Genomic DNA, 20,315 nt, shown 5'->3' on the forward strand with positions numbered 1-20,315 from the left:
ACGTTGCCATCATGGTTACTCATAAGACCTATTAAAAAATGCTCGCTAACGCTCAGCCAATTGTTACGGAGTGACATGCGCCGTAATCAAACTCGAGATTTCTTATAAAGTCCATACGCCAGTTCTTCCTTGAGATATCGTCCAGACAGTCGGACAGGCAGACAGAAATGAAATCTTTCCAGCACCTCGAGTACATCATCCGTTGTACTCTGCTAAATGGAGCCCTGCATTTAAATCACGCTGACAAACCTAACCTCCGAATAGAGCCAGTTAGGAATTTTGAGTTGTCTAGGAGCTAGTGGCTTGGAACATCCCTCAGCAAGCCGAGGTGATTACAGTGAATTTATAATTTCGCAATGAAGCAGAAATTATAGAGTTGACACACTATAAGATTATCAGATCAGTGATTTATCAGAAGAGTTTACGTATTCATGGTATAATGTTTTCAATCTTGCAAATAAAAATGAACTAATTGAAATCTTGATTTAATAGTTTATTATAATAAGAATGACCACGAGTCCACTAGGATCCAAGCAAAGTTTAGATAAACATTACTTTCCATTTAGAAATACATATGTTTAATAGTTAACCTAAAAATTGTCAAGATAGATTAAAAAATGCCTGAAGAAATACGAATAGTTTCATATATTTTTGTATAATTTCATGAAAACCCAACGACATAATGAGGCTTTGCTGGTTGTGTGTAATCTAATTTCAATCAGTATGAGGTATTGATGAGAATTAATATTGTTTAGAATTTTTTTTTTATAATGGATTTTGTTGCTCTTGTATTGTTTTTAAAGAAATATGCCATCATAATCCTACTATAGACAATGTTTTGAAATCGGTTTATTCATTTTTGTAGTTTTATTTAACAGAAAACAATAACACCGGTTTATTCGTATACGTTTTATAAACATATCCGTTTTCCCGTAAAAACCGGTTAACAGAATATAAAATACCACCAATAAATGTAATGTCAGGTGGCTACAAACTCGTTAGCACACACACAATAGACACTGTATTTGTTATCCAGACAGTTAAATAAACATAGTTTGTTGCTGATGGATTAGTCTACATACCGACGCCAACCTAAGCGCTTTCGCTCGTGCACTCACACACCTAATGGTCGGTCTCAGTTTTATTAACTCTTATCAAAATCAATGAATGTTTATTATTGATTAATAAATAAATTAATAAAAATTAAATTAATAAATTTAAATACGATTAACTTGTAAATTGAAAAAGATAAGATTTTTAGGAACTATAAAGAGCAGAGGGATTTAGCCTGGATTTTAGAAATAAGAATACTCCTATATGTTATCTAGGGACTCTAAGAATGTTCATGTAACATTTCAGTACAATCAGCATAACAAACAAACTAACTCACTTTTGCATTTATAATATTATGAGAATTTTCTAACAGATCAAAATTTTACAAAATTATTTTATCAGCAAGAATGTTAAAATCTCCTTACGCTCCATGTTGCATGTTGCATCTAGGTAGTTGGATAGTAACGACCAGCTGTAGTAATGTGTGTAATGGTATGGTTTATTCAGGGGTAAATGTTCTCCGTATTCAATATGTTCCCTACGCAAATATTATTTTAAAACATGTATTTTAAATGTGTTTAATTATAAATGTTTACTCAATATTTACAAAATAAGGGTAAAATGTTGTTACAAAAATTAGAAAATTTATTAAGGTGAGAATTTTGCTTACATATTTAATCAAATCGGTAGATATTTGAGAAATATTGTACAAAGTGTATAACTCATTTTAAATATTATAGAATATTAAATTTATCATCATTTCATACTCTGATCAAACCTAAATACTGTTAGTTTTTCAGTGATTCGTGTTTAGGAGGCCACAAATCCTCGTGATTTTATGTATTATTAATGACGTCTGGCTTGGGTACGAAAAATAGAGATTACATCATATAATGTATTATAGATTAAATAACAACAGTGTCAGTAAAGTAATCGCTGTATTGTGTTATAAAGAAAGTGATTTAAACTATATTCATTGTTTTATTCTTAAGTATAAATAGCTGGATATATTACTAGCTTTAGTAACATTTTAAAATATGTTTTCCAAATGTTTTCAGACTGACGCTTGCACTTCGTACATTTAATCTGTTGGATATCACCTACCGTAAGTAAAGCCTAATTATACTATTCGTAAAATATTCAAAATTAATAATAATAAATAAACGAAAGTGCCCAGTGTTATATGGGTAGAGAAGGCTAAGTAGGCAAACTTGAAGCATGTTAAACTCATTGTGTTTGGTAAATTCAGTTCACACCAGCTAAGTGGTTTTCGTGCTTCATGAATAACACATGTCCACCACCAGCAGGAGCGTATTTACCCACAGTTACACGTACTCTCGTGCAATACTCCGCAGCCATCGATATCTATAAAATAACACATGTCCACCACCAGCAGGAGCGTATTTACCCACAGTTACACGTACTCTCGTGCAATACTCCGCAGCCATCGATATCTATAAAATAACACATGTCCACCACCAGCAGGAGCGTATTTACCCACAGTTACACGTACTCTCGTGCAATACTCCGCAGCCATCGATATCTATAAAATAACACATGTCCACCACCAGCAGGAGCGTATTTACCCACAGTTACACGTACTCCGCAGCCATCGATATCTATAAAATAACACATGTCCACCACCAGCAGGAGCGTATTTACCCACAGTTACACGTACTCCGCAGCCATCGATATCTATAAAATAACACATGTCCACCACCAGCAGGAGCGTATTTACCCACAGTTACACGTACTCTCGTGCAGTACTCCGCAGCCATCGATATCTATAAAATAACACATGTCCACCACCAGCAGGAGCGTATTTACCCACAGTTACACGTACGTACTCCGCAGCCATCGATATCTATAAAATAACACATGTCCACCACCAGCAGGAGCGTATTTACCCACAGTTACACGTACTCTCGTGCAAGTACTCCGCAGCCATCGATATCTATAAAATAACACATGTCCACCACCAGCAGGAGCGTATTTACCCACAGTTACACACGTACTCCGCAGCCATCGATATCTATAAAATAACACATGTCCACCACCAGCAGGAGCGTATTTACCCACAGTTACTCGTACTCTCATGCAGTACTCCGCAGCCATCGATATCTATAAAATAACACATGTCCACCACCAGCAGGAGCGTATTTACCCACAGTTACACGTACTCCGCAGCCATCGATATCTATAAAATAACACATGTCCACCACCAGCAGGAGCGTATTTACCCACAGTTACACGTACTCCGCAGCCATCGATATCTATAAAATATCACCTGAATATAGTTTATCTTAACCGCTCTACTTTTTTCATACTTTAACATAAAACCTAAATTTACGCCGCCGAATGGTAGTTTCAATGTCGTGATGATTGAACTACTATGTAAACTCGTACTTCAATTAACACATTTGAATAATCGAGAATTATACAATTATTCAAGGTCAACTAGTTTGATCACACAAAAATTGTCGTATATGTTCACTATTAAGTTTAAATTATCATATAACTTTAACTTCTCAACTAATCCTAGACTGAAATCTACATAGAATTACGTTAGTTTTATATTAGAATAGGCCTTTATTCTTAACTTCTAAGATTCTAAGGGTTTTTATCTTAAATTAATTCCATACCATTTATATACTGGAGACAGTGATAATCAATTAGATTTATAAATATTGATAGGCAGTTATATTTAATTAACAACAAAAACAGAATACTATACCTTTGACATAGGCCTTAAAGCAATAGCCATATTGGCAGCCATAAAACTGCTGAACTAGGAATTCTAATCAGTGTGTGCTTAGGGTAATCATATTACAATCTCCAGTAAGCTATCATGCATGTGATGAGGTTGTTTTGCGCAATTATTTAGTTCTATAAAAAGCTTTAACATTACAGTTAATTCTGCAATGTAGACTTTCTAACAAGTTCAATGTCAAATAGTGTTATCGGATTAAATAAGCATTGTAAACTGGGATAACAGTGCACTTTGGGATCTATGTTACATGAATTTTATGTACGAAGGGTTTATAGAGAAAGGGTTGAAATGGCCGTTTAGAAGCGCTTAGACACCGCATTAATATAATAATTGTTAGATAGCGTGCTACCGTCATATTAAAGGTGGGAGCGCGCACTCCGGAGCAATTCAAGATAAAGTTTTGTGGTCTTTTAGGATCATAATACTGAAATATCCTCAAGGACGACATTACAACTATATCTTTGGATTCTTTTTGTTAAGTAGGACCACTATATAGAAAAACATGTTAGTTACGTTTAGTGTCGACACTACAGCCAGGAGAAGGACACCTAAAATGGACCAAGGAATCCAGAATATACTGGAAAGGGTAGGAAAGATTCCTTCTTCCCCAACTATGAATTGATTATTCCCCCAAGGTGATAGGAATATGTACTAAGTTGCACAAATTGAACTCTAGAAGGCCTAAAAAAGAGTTAGGAAATTACTTAAATATAAACGTTGTAATGTTTCTTTGCTCGTCGATTAGTAGACCCTACTCCATATTTAACGCATGTCCCGTGTACAAAGCGAAGGCTACCCTGTACTTAGCACGTATCCATTTAGATACACCGTTGTGACGGTTATTACTCTCGGTATTGCCACACACTCCCTATATACTAACAAGCAAAGAGCTAGTAACAATGTAGGTCGTTTCAGTTTAAAAATAAAAGAGGTCAGATTATTAAACCCCCGATCCCTCTATTATTTAAACTGAATAAGTTTTTTTGTTGTAGTCTTTAAATTAATGATATAATGCTAAAGTAACTCTAAAGAGTTCTATACATATTAAGTTTACAGAAAAACTAACGAAATTGCTTATAATAACTTCTAGAATGACTAGAGACGTGTTGTAAATCTCTTGCGGCTTGAATTTACTTAAAATTTTGCTCACGTTTGTGTACCAAATTACTTTTTTGTCTTTACTCTTGAGTGTATAGAATTTATGATCACTACTTTATTTGAAAAATAAATAAATAATAAAATTCTCAACATGTTTTACAAAATTATTTATTTAACTGCTAGTTCTCATGTTTTAACACTAAATTTAAATGTTTTCCTATTTGGATGTGCTGAATGAGAAAAAACGCAAAAGACGTCACATTTTCCTTCTTTACTAGTCTGACCACACCAAGTATTATAATAGGTGTGATGTCACCTATACTAGAAAGTTATCCCCATCATATTAAACTTGCACATTGTAAATGCTCTCGTAATATAAATTTTTGGTTAAAGTTTGTATTATATTACTTTAGAAAGATTGAATTTTTCGTATAGTCGTTAGTTTATTCTCTAGATTTATATGTGGTCAATTTTACTTATTATAATTTAACGCACATTTCATTTGTCTTAAAAATACAATACTTATTAGAAATAGTAACTTTCCGTTGTATCATCTACCACATGTTGTTAAATGCTGATTTCCATGTTATTTAAATGATAAATTTTAATAGTTCATTATTACAGCTTCATCGGTTGTTTAATTCAAAATATCGATACTGTTCCATATAAAGTGTTAATTAATAAAATTTAATAATAAATTTAATAAAATTAATAATTATTGTTTTATTACGAAAAAAAAGTAGATAATATCTTTAAATGACCTGTAACTCATGGTCAGAAACTTACTATTATTTGGTAGATTTTAATATAAACATATTTAGGCAAGTACTGTCAATATTCTTTTAATTGTATTATTGCTGCAAGGAGCAAGTTTATTATAGTTATTGCAAAATTTTTACATATTAAATCAGTTCATTAAATTTATATGTGACAAGTTAAGCTTAATTCTCCTCCGCTAACATTTTCCACAAGATATTTTGATTTATATAATATTATTTAAATAAACTATTAATAAATATTATTATGTTAAATTATACTGAATTGCTATGTAAAATTCTATAACAAAAAATAAATCAGATTAATAAATTGCATTTTCAGTATATTCCCAAATAGGAGAAAACGGAAACAATCATAAATTCAAGAGCAAGTGATTAGGAATGCGGTTAAAGCAAACGGCGAACGATAAACGACTCCCGTATATAATGTACACCAGACGTCGCGTGACAGCGTCTTGTGACAGTAAGTCATCTTTCTTGCAATATTCATTAACCTATCAGAAAACAATTTGTTTCATTACAGTTAAGGTAATGACTAGTATTTCCTTTCTGAAACACGTTATCACATATCGTGTAATTCAATAACTGTTACTGAATTAGTTAGTAATGATCAGTTGTTATGTAAATTCAAAAAAGTCATAATAACTGGTTAATAGAATATTAATAAAGTTATAATAGAAAATTGGGGCTAATAAATCCGCATGAGCGTTGTTTCCTTATTTTATACTTTAAATTATAGTTTTAACCAAAACATCATATGTCAAGGCGTATAGTCGTCAATCTCCATGACTAATCTGCCCGCCACAAATCAACGTAACAAATTAGTCCGCTCGCTGTTCAGTCACCCGGCCACTACAAGAGTGATCCTTTCTTCTCCCTCTCCTCCTCCTTCGCATCATGGGTGGGCCCCGCAGGTTACGCCGACAGCATGGGACCACGATCATTTTCACCCTCTAATGAAGACCGAAGGTCTCAAAGGCAGCCGCTGTCACACCAGGTCGGTGTTTAGGCTCCACAGAGAAAACAACCAGATACTATTATATCAATCGATAGGGGCATCAAAGGGCACAAAGTGTACATAATAGCAACTAAAATATTTTATTAAGGTTTTTCATTTTAATCGCTATAAATAGTTTTATTAGGTAAAAAAACATTTCATGTAAAAAACATACAAAAAGAAATATGTCTACTGACAATTTATTTATGTGTGTCATAAATTAATTAATTTGATATAAAAAGCCCTCACAAATTAATAGATAAAATACCAAATTATTAGATTGTGTCGTTAAAAGTAATGAAAAACTTTTTTTAATCTTTATCACATTTACATTTAAATAAGCTTATTTAGCATATAATAGGGAACGATCTTAACAATAATAAAGCTTAACTAGAAATAATAGTGTATTGATGTTGTCTAAAATTTAATACATTTGTAAAAAAAAAATATACTAAAACTCTCAAACTCTCCACAATTCCCTGGTTATGCTTTTTAAGAGAACAAGTTTCCATGTGCTTAGAGTTATTCTCTTCTTCATCACTTGATGACGTTATGTTAATGAAATAACACATCTAATTGAAATCTTGGTATACGAGTATAATACAACACTAGTATCAGGAGAAATAAGTAAAGAGAATATCTAGAAGAAATGTAAATAAGTAGACAGTGGGTGTTGCTTATAACCATATTGAAGTGTAATGGCTATAATGGCCATATTTATCACACCAGAAATTATTTTTATGACTTTATGTAAGACAATAATAGAGGCACATGCTCACTGATCTTGTAATTTTCATACTACAAAGCAAATTTCAAGGGCGTTTTATTCATATTCGGTCGTATATGAAGGTCTATTTTGGAAAATCTGGCTTATCACATATCACCCAGTATAAATGACCAATATTATTGCCTGCTTAAGAGTTAATACTAGCTCTGATTTAGTTCCCGTCCACCAAACATGTGGAAATCGACAGCGGAAACTAATTCACACCATTGTACTAGCCATACATTAAATCTCTATATCGTGGCAATAGAAAGAAAAATGGGGTTCATGGGATAGTTTATTCCACTCATTTGAGCAAACTGTAAATCATATATTATAGAAGATATACAGTACATTAGCAAGTATTTAGTAGTTAAATATGTCATTACAGTTTATCTTTATCACAAAGTAATGCGAGTAAATCGCTAATGTGTAAATGATCAGGTGTTTCTTTCCAAAAACATTCTTGGAAATTTTAATGGTTTAATAAATTAAATATATAAATACAATAGCACAACCAAATTATTTATAAATGTTTGAATTGTTCTCTCTCTCTCTCTCTCTCTCTCTCTCTCTCTCTCTCTCTCTCTCTCTCTCTCTCTCTCTCTCTCTCTCTCTCTCTCTCTCTCTCTCTCTCTCTCTCTCTCTCTCTCTCTCTCTCTCTCTCTCTCTCTCTCTCTCTCTAAATATATATAGACTGAAGCCACACATGGTGTTTGAGAAAGCAGCATCGAGCTCTGAAATTTCACAAAATTACTTTCTTTATCAGCTTTTGAGAAACAACGACTAAATATTTTAAAATTATCCCCATTGTAATGTATGGACGTTGAAAGCATCTTGATGAATCTACAAGACAGACATACATTATTAATTCACAGCCGATTTTAGGTTATTCGTTAGTCTCAGAAGCTTAGCAATTGAACAATTTGATATGTTTTGATACAAAGCGTTTTTACCTAGCTTTGGGAGATTAATCTTTCTGCTCCAGAAAAATAAATAAAACAAGAAAGTTGCTGCAACTACGGCTAATTTATGCGAATCTTAATTCTAATGTTCCCAGTCAAGAAAACTATAAGTACTAGGTGCTAATATATTGCTAACGAGTAAAATATACCAATTAAAGAGAGATTTCTTTAAATTCTATCTCAAACCTAAATCAATTTAGAACCTTATATTAACGCAGTTAGTTTACATAAACACAATCTGGAGAATGTCAAACTTGTATTCTTCAAGATGTAGTAGAATAAAACTGGACAAAGAGCAACTGAGCTGAGAAAAACAATGAACTTTATTACCGAGTAACTGCACATCTGAAGCGTGCGTCTGCTTACTCGAGCATGGAAAGAAACAATAACTTTAATCGTTAATGAAGAAAGTTCACGGATCTCGATCATGAATATTCTGCATAGTTTACAGGAGTAAAGTTTGCTTACTTTATTGCTTGTAACACCGGTATCAATCTTCATAGTTTATTTAATGAACTCTTTTCAAGTAAACCTCTCGTGCTCAAAGATTTACCGCATCAAATGCATAATGAATGCAAGATAAGTCATGTGGTATATCATTTTAAAGTTCTTTAAGGTTTGAAAAATGTATTAAAAAAAATGAAACATCATAGTCCTTGTCTGAATAGCAGAGAGATTGTTTGTAATATTTTGAGTATATTATCTTCTACTAAGGTAATTTGTACTTAAATTTGCGTGTCAAATGTTAAAAAAATAAGTTCCACATGACGTATCTTGCTATTTTAAATCGTCGGGATTAGAACCTGAGATCCTCATTTCGGGTACATTCTGTATTTGAAATGTGACAAGAACATGTTTTGACGTTATTACTTTATTTAGGGTTACAATTTATTACGTCGCTTAAATGGTTAAACTGCCGGAGATTACTGCCGGGTGGTCTGAAACAACCTGTATGTCGTTTTTCTTATTTCCACGCGCCACATAACTTATTAGATAGGTAACTGATTGTCGTGAAGCGGTCTCAATCGTAATTGTCATTCCTTGTCTTTCGGGTCCTTTCGCGTAATTGGTTAAAACTCATGGTTTCCTGGCCCAAATATATTAGTGTCGCGGATTCTAATCCCATTGGAGACCCCACAAATAAGGTCATAGTGAAGCTAAGAGAGTTACTACACAGGAAACACACTATCATACTTGAAAACAGAACGGGCAGACACACGTTATTGCTCAAAGTACATATTGAGCTTAAAGAGCGCCTCAAAAGGCCCTAACTGGGGGGGAGGTTTGTTATATAATAATACATGTCTAAACATTAAAGCTACATATAGCTCGTATATAAAGTTTTACATAAAACTTGTAACCTCTCTTACTAAACTACTTATCATAATCATTTGCACGAGATATATTTTTGAATCGAAATAATTTCTGAGCCTCTGGCGTATTTTAACAGTTTTTAATCATTAAAAAGAAAAATTATGAGCCGAATAAATCAGAAGATACAAAGTAACTGTTGCAGAAGGTTCAGTAATGGTTCAAAGGGTGGCTGTAGGAGGTGGGCAAGGGCTCCGGTTTAAATGCCCTTGGCAATGAGTTGAAAACTCAACCCTCTCGTTAAAAATGTTTGCTCCAATTCTCTTCCTTTAGATTAGACCGAAAATGCAAGTTTAATGCTGATTTCAAATTAATGTTAATAAGATTTCCTTTCACTCTAGTTTAAAACGATATTTTAAAGTACTTTGGTTTCATATAAACAAGTTGTGAAAATAAATTCTAAAAATATATATCCTTAATGTTTAATTAAATGAATTGAAATTAATGAGTAGTATCTAAAATACCTGCTTATTCATACTTATTTGATGTCGCTAGATAAAATCTATATGTGGCATTCAATAATTTAGTATCTGGTGTCGATAATTTAGTATTGTCATTAAATTTAATTATTTATAAATTCATTTACAATCTGGGGGTTTTCTAGACTTCTTGAAGCAGTACTTAAAATGACTATTGTTTGTGACTGTCAACAACGAAAAGTAAAAAATAACACATATAAAGCACTGTTTTATTAGATGTGTATTACTTTATTATTTCAGTTTACTATAATTATAATTATGGAAAACATATTTCCATTCAAGATTGTTTTTTAAGGAAAATATAACGTAAGGGCCGTCTTGCAATAATTTAGTTATCCGTCCAATTGTCGTGATACAATACTTTCTGTCTGCCTGTGTGATCCTAAAGAGTGAGATATAGAACGACTTTTTCTATTAGTCGATGGAAGAGTTCTGTTGATATTGGAATCAAAAGGGCAATCCATCCGTCTGTATGTATGTAAGTTGCAAAAACTCATGACTGAACAGGGCCAGAGACTTAAACTTTATACATGTATTAATCTCCTATCCATAGAACTCTATTTATTTTAGGGCCAAAATTTCAAAAGACAGTTTGCTATTTTGTCTGCCCGTCTGTGTATAAAATCTTGATTAAAATGATTAATGACTTGAATCCTGGCTTGAATTAGGTTCCTTTTTTATTAAGATGAATAATGATGTTGGCTTTAAATACGAAATTACAGTCCATCCGTATGGCCGTCTATTCGGACAATACCTAGTATATTTTTAAAATGTAATGTTTTGAGTCTATGTTGAACATAGTTACACTTTTCCTAGAATTAAAATGGCTACCATCTTGAACATTTATATTGCTTAAGACTAGCTAACGAACTCATCCAAGCTATGGATACCAAGTTTAGTTTGGATTTTTTTAAATAAGGCAATTTCCAGAAATTCCATCATAAGGATGATTGCAACAAACAGATTTCTATGAAGCCTTCCTAAAAGTAAATTAAATGAAAGGAATGTAAATACTGCCAGACCATATTTTACAGCCCTTTTTGATTATTATCTTTTATAACATTGTATGCATGTCCGTGAGTGAATGATTCTCTTAAAATGTTCAACTGCAATACTGAAATCACTCTCATTATTGTAGATGTTGAATCGATCAGTAAATAGTTACTTTACAGATTGACGTGCTCAACCATTTTTCCACATTCACCTGCTATTATGTATAGTACATGTACATATATCACTTCTCTCGTCATGTTAATGTATATAATCCATTTAGCATGGGCCGTAACAGGTTGTGTCGTTAGGGTTAATAGGGTCATAGGTCTAGTAGTGCCACTTATACAGTTAGTGCTGTGCAGAGTATATATAGTCGAGTTAGTAGTTGAGTAGGATATTACATGTATATCGTAGTTAAGTGCTTGTTTCGTTGTTAGTTTTTTTAATATACTTTAGCAGTAGGAACCGATTGTTATACAATTCGTACTTACCCTTAAATATTATATTTTTTAATTCTATACATTTATTATTTCTTAGAAGAGCAAACTAATTTAGAACGAATATTTAAAAATGTTAGACCAATATCCTCAATGTAATAATTGATTTGTATGTTACAAATGCATTGGAAAGTCTTCTTTACAAAATCGTACCGATAAACAAATTTGGCTAATCATAATCCATTGAATGAGCGTTAGAGAAGCCAAACACTCAAGAGGCTGAAAAGTTTCATTTCTTACTTTCTGACCGTACCTCAAAGGAAACGAACCTAAATACTTAAAACTCTTTGAAGAAGATTCATTGCTATATTGCTAACACTGAGCTCAATGATGCATGCGTGCATGTCAACCGATAGATGCGCAGCGTTAGCAAATATTTTTACATTAACCATGATGTTAACGAAAAATTAGTAAAATAATAATTTAGTAAACAAACTTAGTACAATTGTATGAGATATTAACACATTATATTTTTATTCATAGAATAAAAAAGTCAAAAATACAAAGAGGAAGGTCAAAGTTAAAAGTGGGTGGCTCGATTTGACTTCAGCAATGTGGTACTTCCCTAGCGCACCGGAACTTTTATTATTTGAACACTGCTATCCGTTAGTTGTTCAAATATAACTTAATTAACGAAAATGTGGATTTATTAAGCGGTAAGATAACTCGGGAAAGATTAAACCTGTAGACTTTTCTATGAAACTTCATTTCTAGGTTAAAAGAATAAAATCTATGATGGTTTATGTCTAACCATGGAAGTCAGCAAAAACGCCATAGAAGTTACTCAGTAGACTGACACATTACATTTTTTGTCTGCTGATTTGATGGAAAGCTTATGTTCTATATGATTGTCAGGTTCTCTGCTTATATGAGCGAAGCCTGTAACGAGACACCTGTGGCGTACTCTTGACTAGTAAAGCAAAACAAACGTGCATATTTTGTGTTTGAATAATGATAAATTTGTATAATTTTTTTTAATAGTAATAGAGGGCAAAGTTTTGTAGGTCTGGTAATGGCCTCTCAGTCATTCTGCTTATTGTGCGCCCTCTTTCAGGTTCAAGCTATTTCAAATCTAGGGTCTTAACAAAACCATGAGATGTTCTACAAAATGCTTAGCAGCTTCAATCCCCTCTTAGTATGCCTAAGTAAACAAAGGGTTCTAGAGTGTTTCCTCTGTAATGCCGGACATTCACGAAATAAGGCGTGCTTAGCTGTCGCTCGCCACATTTCCTGCAAAGGGTTTCCTGAACATTGATGCCTATTCTGTTCAGGTGGATTTAGGATTTCCAATATCCTGTAGTGAAACCAGTCCTACGAATCTCCGTTCAACATTATAACGACGATCTGGTGCAATGCTTGATAGTCCGTTGAGGAACCGCTTTGCTTGGACGTTCCCCTCAGTTCTTCCCAATGTTTTAGGTGTTTATAAAACACATACTTGGCAACCGATATCCGTGATAAGCTCTGGAAAACCCTACACGGTGGTTCAGGACCACAATTAAGATAAAAAGACAATTTATAGCCTCTTTTCACATCAATTCTCGTAGATACAATGAATTTAGGACAATGACTTCAGCCTAAAAAACTGTTAACAGTTTGCCTAGGCTAAGGCTAGAACGAGCTCTAGGTCTGGCTCCCCAAACATCTTCTCTAGTACCCTTCATTTATTTCGACCTGTTCGTGTACCAGGTCAAAGCCTTGAACCATTGAACCCTTTAAAGGGTTTTAGCGGCAGTCATCCATTGATCTTTCGGCCATCATACTAATGAACCATATACACTATCATCGGTTTTACGACCCTGGTGTATAACCAACGTGACATTCTGGGTTGGATCACCCATGTGCATCGTATCATACGTCTCACAATCATCAATGTAGTATGAGATCGGTAATTTATATATTTCAGATAACTGTTCCAGGTGAGTTTATCGTCCAGATTGACTCATAGCTACTAATACTCCCTGCTTTCCTGTATCTGGCCCCCTCAGAGAAATTGCTGTGTTTATTCACCTTCCTCTTATTGGAGAATGGTATCATGCCGGTATTTCAGGAATTAACTACTCGTCCTGAATTGTTTCCAAGCACATGAAAATATGCTTACCTCTAATGGGAATGAGCACATTTTCTGCATAACCCTAAGTATACATGCTTTGTTCATTCAGTCCATACTAGGTCGTCGACAGTTATATTCTACAGACTTGGTGATAATACACCATCTTGTGGACATCCTCGCTGCGATTTTACCTGTCTTGTAACTCCAGACAGGGATAACTGTAATTTTTAGCTACTTAGCATATTGTATATCTATTTAACAAAAGTCTTCTCAGTACCCCTGGATATAAGCTTAAACACGGGGCACTCGGGTTATCAAAAGCTCCGTCTATATCCAGTTATACTGCTAAGGCTATTTCGTTTTGTGCAATAGCTTTCCCAATCTTGCTTACCAAACAGTTTAGGGGTTTTTCTCAAGATTTACCTATCTAATAAGCATGTTGGTTTGAAATTAAGAGGCGATTTATGAGAACTGTGTTCCTTATAGATGCCTGTGCAGAACCTTCTTCATGGTCGTAAGGAAGAAGAATGTTAAACTTATGGGTCTATAAGCTTTTGCAACATCACTGGAGGACATTCCTGGATTTGGGATAAAAATAACTCTAGAGATCCTCCAATATGAAAGTGATTCCTGTCGCTAGGCTTGTAATGAACAGTCGCAAGGGCAGAGGTAACACCAAATCCGCAATTTTCTGCAGGAGAGAAGGGATATTGCAATTGGTACCTGGTGATTTAAACGGTTTAAAAGACTTTAGGGCCAATTTGATCCCTGATTAGATGGCTCGTCTTTGCACAATTCCAGCCCTCCTTAGACTAGCTCTCTCTAGGTTCTCGTTGGCTTTCATTAGCAGCTGTTTCAAATATCTAAAAAGATCTTAGTAAGAATGTGTTCAGTAAACACTAGAGGATGTTTCGTGTGAGTCCTATCTTCATTAGTTATGGTTCTCGCATTTATGGAGCTTCGAGCTTGGACATTTTAAGTTTTGTATAGTCAGGTACTTTATCAATATTCTGACAAAATCCTCTCCATGAGTTTCTCTTAGCTTTTCTCGCCTCTTTGTTATATTCTGTAAGTGCTACAGTGCACCTTTCTCAGTTCCTTGCACGGTTTGCGCGATCTGGTAAGGATTTCCTCGAGGGTACCAGCCCTTACTTCCACCAATACGCTTTCTGTCTTGAGTTTTTTTTTTCCATTTCAGGACAGCCTTCCCTTTCCAGATTGCTTCTTAGCTCTGCATTGAAAGCTACCCAATCGGTTTTCGTTGGGTTTCTGTAGGTCTTATTTATTTTCTATGACCTCATTCTAAAAGAGATATATCTATGATCTGAAGCAGATGCCTCGTAGCACACTCCAGTATAGAATTTGTGTAGCAATATAATTGCTAGCCAGAGTTAAATCTAAGACCTCAGCTCTCATCCCTGTACCTCTTCTTTGTATAAAGATTGGTTTACGGCCTTGATTCAGAATAACTTAGGCTTTGAATCCTGGTATAAAGTCTGAGACATTCACACCAATTGTTTATGTTGCTCCTTCCCCAAGCAGTGTGGTGGATATTAGAGCATCACAACCAAACCTCGGGTACCCGAAGAAGAAGGTACAATAAAGAGTTACGGCAATACACCACAACTTTGTAGTTTCGCGTGTCTTCTTGGTATCACCTCCACAATGCTCCTTTATTCTTTTCTCCCAATATTTGCTAGCTCCGCAGGTATCAGCTGCAATCGGTGACCTCTTCACACTTGCATTGCTGGGAGGTTCTTGTCAACAGATTTTAAGGAAGTTTCATCTTGGTCTGGGACTATGACAGCATCCAAGTTCCCTATTGAGGCACCGGCTTCGTTGCGTGATTTTACCAGCGCTGGGATTTTCTCTACTCACCTCTTCTGTCTTTCTTTCCGGAAGAATACCGGCTCACCTCTTGTGTAGGCTTCTTTCACCCTCTGTTTTCTTAGTTCGCTTCTAGATAGCTTCTTATTACTAGACCCTTCTGGCTGAATTTCGCCTTCCTCCATTGGGGAAATCTCAAGGACTCTTAGAATTTCAGTTAGTAGTTCTTCAATTTGAGTACCACATTCTTACGAGATTCGGAGTAGTTTGTTTTTTTCTTCAATTGTGTCTCGCGAAAACCTGGTATTTGCAGTCTATCTTCCCAGTGGCCCTAATAGAGAGATAAAAAATATGTACGACCACGTATCCCCTGGTTCCTAGATGGCTTCGTTAAACTCACTGAATACACTCAGTGCCACGAGACTCTCGGCACGGGTCGTATATCTCCTTAGTTTGGGAGTAGAATAGGGGGTAAGACAGGTAAGGGAGGATTAAGATGATACTCACAGTTTTAGGACCAAACTAAGAGGAGGGAAACATTTTTTTCCATTGCTACTAGGGTAATCACAAGGGAAGGTGGCTTCCTTATCTTGCTCTCCCTCCCTTTTAGAAGCTGCACTACAAGACAAGAAGAGTAGATCATCCTCAATCCCATGTGGAGGAATATCTGATTCTGATAAGAATGGGAATCCCCCCGAAAATTTTGTGTAAGTTGGCAAAAATACGTGTAAAAAATTTTTATTCAAAATCTTCTCTACTAATCATTAAGAGTAATATGAATCTATTAAACCCCTGTTTGCAAGATACAATCTTTATATTCTGTATCATATTCATAAAATAACGATTACTATTTACAAGTAGCGTCAAAATACAGATAACCAATTACTGCAATTTAAAAACCACCCAGGACTGAACGGTATTTGACCAATGCAACGGTCAGGATTATTCAATCCCAATAAACATCATTCTGGTGGGTCCTCTATCAATAATGTAGAATCCAGCTTTCATGAACTGCTGACCAATGCTCTAAACTAATCATTCTGCCCCCCGTGGCATTTTATTCTCTTTTATGATATTCGAAATGCAATATACGGGCTTGTATATGACGTAATTGTAATGGTAAAAGGGTGTAGCTAGTTCATATATTATATTAATTTAAAGGGCATTCAGCACCAACGTACTTGTTGTATTCTTTACACAATGAAAAGTTAGTTTAAGACATATAAATGAAGCTAAAATAATTTTAATAGAAGTTCTGAAAAGATTGAAAGTACATGCTCAATTAATATTATGAATCATTAATATTAACTTTACTTTAAAGGTATAAAAAATTAAAAGAGTTGAGGACTGTATATATGTTTATATTTTGTTATCATATGATACTAGTTACACAATGTACAATGATATTTAATTTAAAAAATTTAGAAATTTAATGATATTTTAGCCTAACAGCTTTGCTTGCCTAACAGCCTTTCAATTACTATTTTAAAAGTTAAATCCACAAATTATGACCTGTGTGGCGAATTACAGTGATGAAACAAATGTAGTGTCGTACCTGATAATGTATTATACAAATAAATACACTATTAAAATACCGGAACAAAAAGTACCGTATATTACCTCCCATCTTGTCATTAAACTATACAGATACAAATTAAACCATAATGTGGTCTTTAGCAGCAAATTTTCGTATAAAAGTGGTCTGAATATAAGTATGAATATAGTTTACTACATTTATTTAGATTTTTTATTAGTAAAAAATTATTTTTCTGATCATAGAAACACCCTTTATATTACTGTAAATCTTGTAATCAAATAATTGATTTATATTATTTTGCCTTAGTAATCAGGGTAAATGTTTCGGAAAATTATTGTATTCCGATTATTAATTTTTATTTTTTATACTTAGGTATTGTAGTATTACTCTGTTAAACTTTCCTTCTTTTACCCTACTGTATTATTTAAACTACTGTTATCTTATCATCAATTACCTGTATTATCTATACTTCTTTTATCTTACCTATATTATGTTTAAGATAAACTTTAAAGTAAAATTAATAGTATACAATTTTAATTATAAATATATCTTTACTTAAGTTAACTTGAAATTGTACATATCTTGTTAAGAATAAGCGTTATTTTCTAATCTTCATTAAGAATAAAATTTTAGCATGATCACTCTAATTGTTTATGTTTTTTAAGATAATAGTTGTAATATTATTATCCTGGTGTTATTTTCGTGTTAATTAATTTGAGTAATTGTATTTTACATGTACGTTATTATTTAGTACAGTCAGCAGTCAAATACAATGTGATGTCCTTGTTCTATGCTAAATTATTTATAATATTAAGTCCACATTTGGTTGAAAAACCGGTTTAAAAGTCTCATACACATTCGCAAAAAAGGGACTGTGTGTGAAACAGTGGTACATGTTGTGAACTGTTCTACCACATCGAGGGACCACCTGTGAAAACAAATCACTTGAAGGATGGAGATGTAAATCCCGAAGCCTACGCTGTGTTGGGCTGAGCCTGAAGTGTGTTGTTATCAGATCACGGTGGATCAGCAAGCTCTTACACTGTCGAGTACAGCTAGCTCGCTTGACTCATGTCTGCAGCGTGTGGGGGGTGACTTGAGTTTGTTTGTTTGTCTTCATGCTACTGAAGCCGTGGGCATTGTTTGTTTAGGATTTGAAGGGACCATCAGGAAATCTCCCATCATCGAAAACAGGAATCGTGGGGGAAAACAGCAGCTGTGTTTGAAAACGGTTTGTATAGACAGACACCTTCGATAGGGTCACCTCGACAAATATGTACCACTAATATGATTCTGTTTGAACGTCTGGTTTATTAAACCTTGACCGTTTTAGAACAAAGTAACATGACAATTTCATTCAAACATGTAACTCATTTGAACATGGTAACGTGTAATCTTTCATCGTTCACTTAATAAAATATTCTACGTTTTGTATATATATATATATATATATATATATATATATATATATATATATATATATATATATATAATTGTTTATGAATTTTGAAATGGTTTAATCTCGAATCTTGTAGCCTTATTTCTTTTGCTTATATTCGCTTCTGTGATTCCTAACCACGAACCTAAATAAACCGATAATACAAATTATGTAAAAGAAACATCCGTTCTTTCGATCAAACACTAATTATTTATCTCTAATCCTATATGCCCCTTCCATATGGGTTTTTTGTATAAATTAAAATATTTCTCAGCACTAAAATTGTATTGGTTTTTTTAATGTAATGTAATGTAAACAAATTATAATGCTAAATAATTTAAGTTAAAAAGTATCTTTGTTCATATGTATAATTATTGCATTTAATAATTAAAAATATATCTTAGTTTTTTGCACTGATAGAGAAGGAATGCGATGAACTTTTCCATTATCCATCCCCCGCTGTAACCAAAGAGACGGAAACAAAAGAGGGAAAACGGAAGGCTAAAAGCTGCATTATTTGACAAAAGACTTTTATAGATAAAAATATTAGCTAAGGAAGAAAGCTCTGGTTTACATGCCCTATTGTTAATAAGTCTTACATTTCACCCCCTCGTTAAAACAGTTTGCTACGCTCCTGTGCCCTCGGGGCTGACTGATCTAAATGAGAGGAAAGACGCTTACTGTTACAGTTGCACTGAATAAAACACAAATTGGCTACCACGACGGATTTATTCCTGAAATATGGTAAATGTTCATATCAAGGGTAGTCTGGATTCTACAAAAACACTTTTAAGTAGATGTATGGAAACTGTTTCAAACCCTCTAATACATTTCAGTGAATAACTATGTTTCAATTTTTACTCTAGTTCTTATTAATAAAGGTTTTTCTATATTTGAGTATTTAAAAAAATAACAAAACACTTATAATAAAAGTATTTTTAATACGAATATTAATGCTATATTATTGTTTTTATGTCTTATTTTAGTTTCATGCTAGATATCATTATTTACTACAAATAAGTATATAAGATTTTATTTGTAAATGAAATCTCAATTTAGTACTAAACCCCTAATACAAATTACGTTGGAATAATTATTTTAATTTTTCAACTCCTTCGATGACGTCTAATTTAATAATAATAGGCAAAAATTATTATTAGAAAAATAATTTAAATAATTCATATCTATTTAAAAACAACTTTATTCATTTATATCCTGTTAAAATATGGTTATAAAATCGACTTCTCATAAATAATTAAAATATAAGATATTAGTGGTAGGCCAAGAAACTTTTAGAACATAAATGGGAAATAATGTTCCGTCGTAAATCTTGACTTTACCTCGGTAAGTTGTTCTTGCAACATTTGTTTCCATCAACTCTCAGAACTAGTAGTCGACAATATAGATCGCTTCACTAAGTAACCGTAAACTAATTATAAGATGCAGTTGAGATAACGTATTGCCAAAATATAATACGCTTATATATATTTCATTAAATGTATTTTCTGTTTTCGTTACCTTTATTCATAGTGGTAAAGAATTCAAACGGATATTATGTTCGTAAATCAAACATTCACGTGAGATCCAAACAAAAACAATTTAACTTATACCTCTCATTGGGGATTATCTAGTAGGATGGCCGGCAGGATTTCCTTAGTTCAAAAATTATCAGAAAGATAACCGAAGATTATATACAAC

General features: G+C 33.5%; 1 protein-coding gene across 1 annotated transcript in view; it reads left to right on the forward strand.

Moving 5' to 3' along the window:
• LOC124358302 (connectin) overlaps positions 1-20,315 on the forward strand; it is a 125,490-nt gene that overhangs the window by 44,070 nt on the left and 61,105 nt on the right. The window contains exons 2-3 of the mRNA XM_046810599.1: positions 6,539-6,694; positions 18,195-18,410. Of these exons, the coding sequence (XP_046666555.1) occupies positions 6,539-6,694; positions 18,195-18,410 (372 nt within the window). The remainder of the gene's footprint in view (positions 1-6,538; positions 6,695-18,194; positions 18,411-20,315) is intronic.

Source organism: Homalodisca vitripennis, chromosome 3 (assembly GCF_021130785.1).
Source record: "Homalodisca vitripennis isolate AUS2020 chromosome 3, UT_GWSS_2.1, whole genome shotgun sequence".
Classification (NCBI taxonomy): Eukaryota; Metazoa; Arthropoda; class Insecta; order Hemiptera; family Cicadellidae; genus Homalodisca; species Homalodisca vitripennis.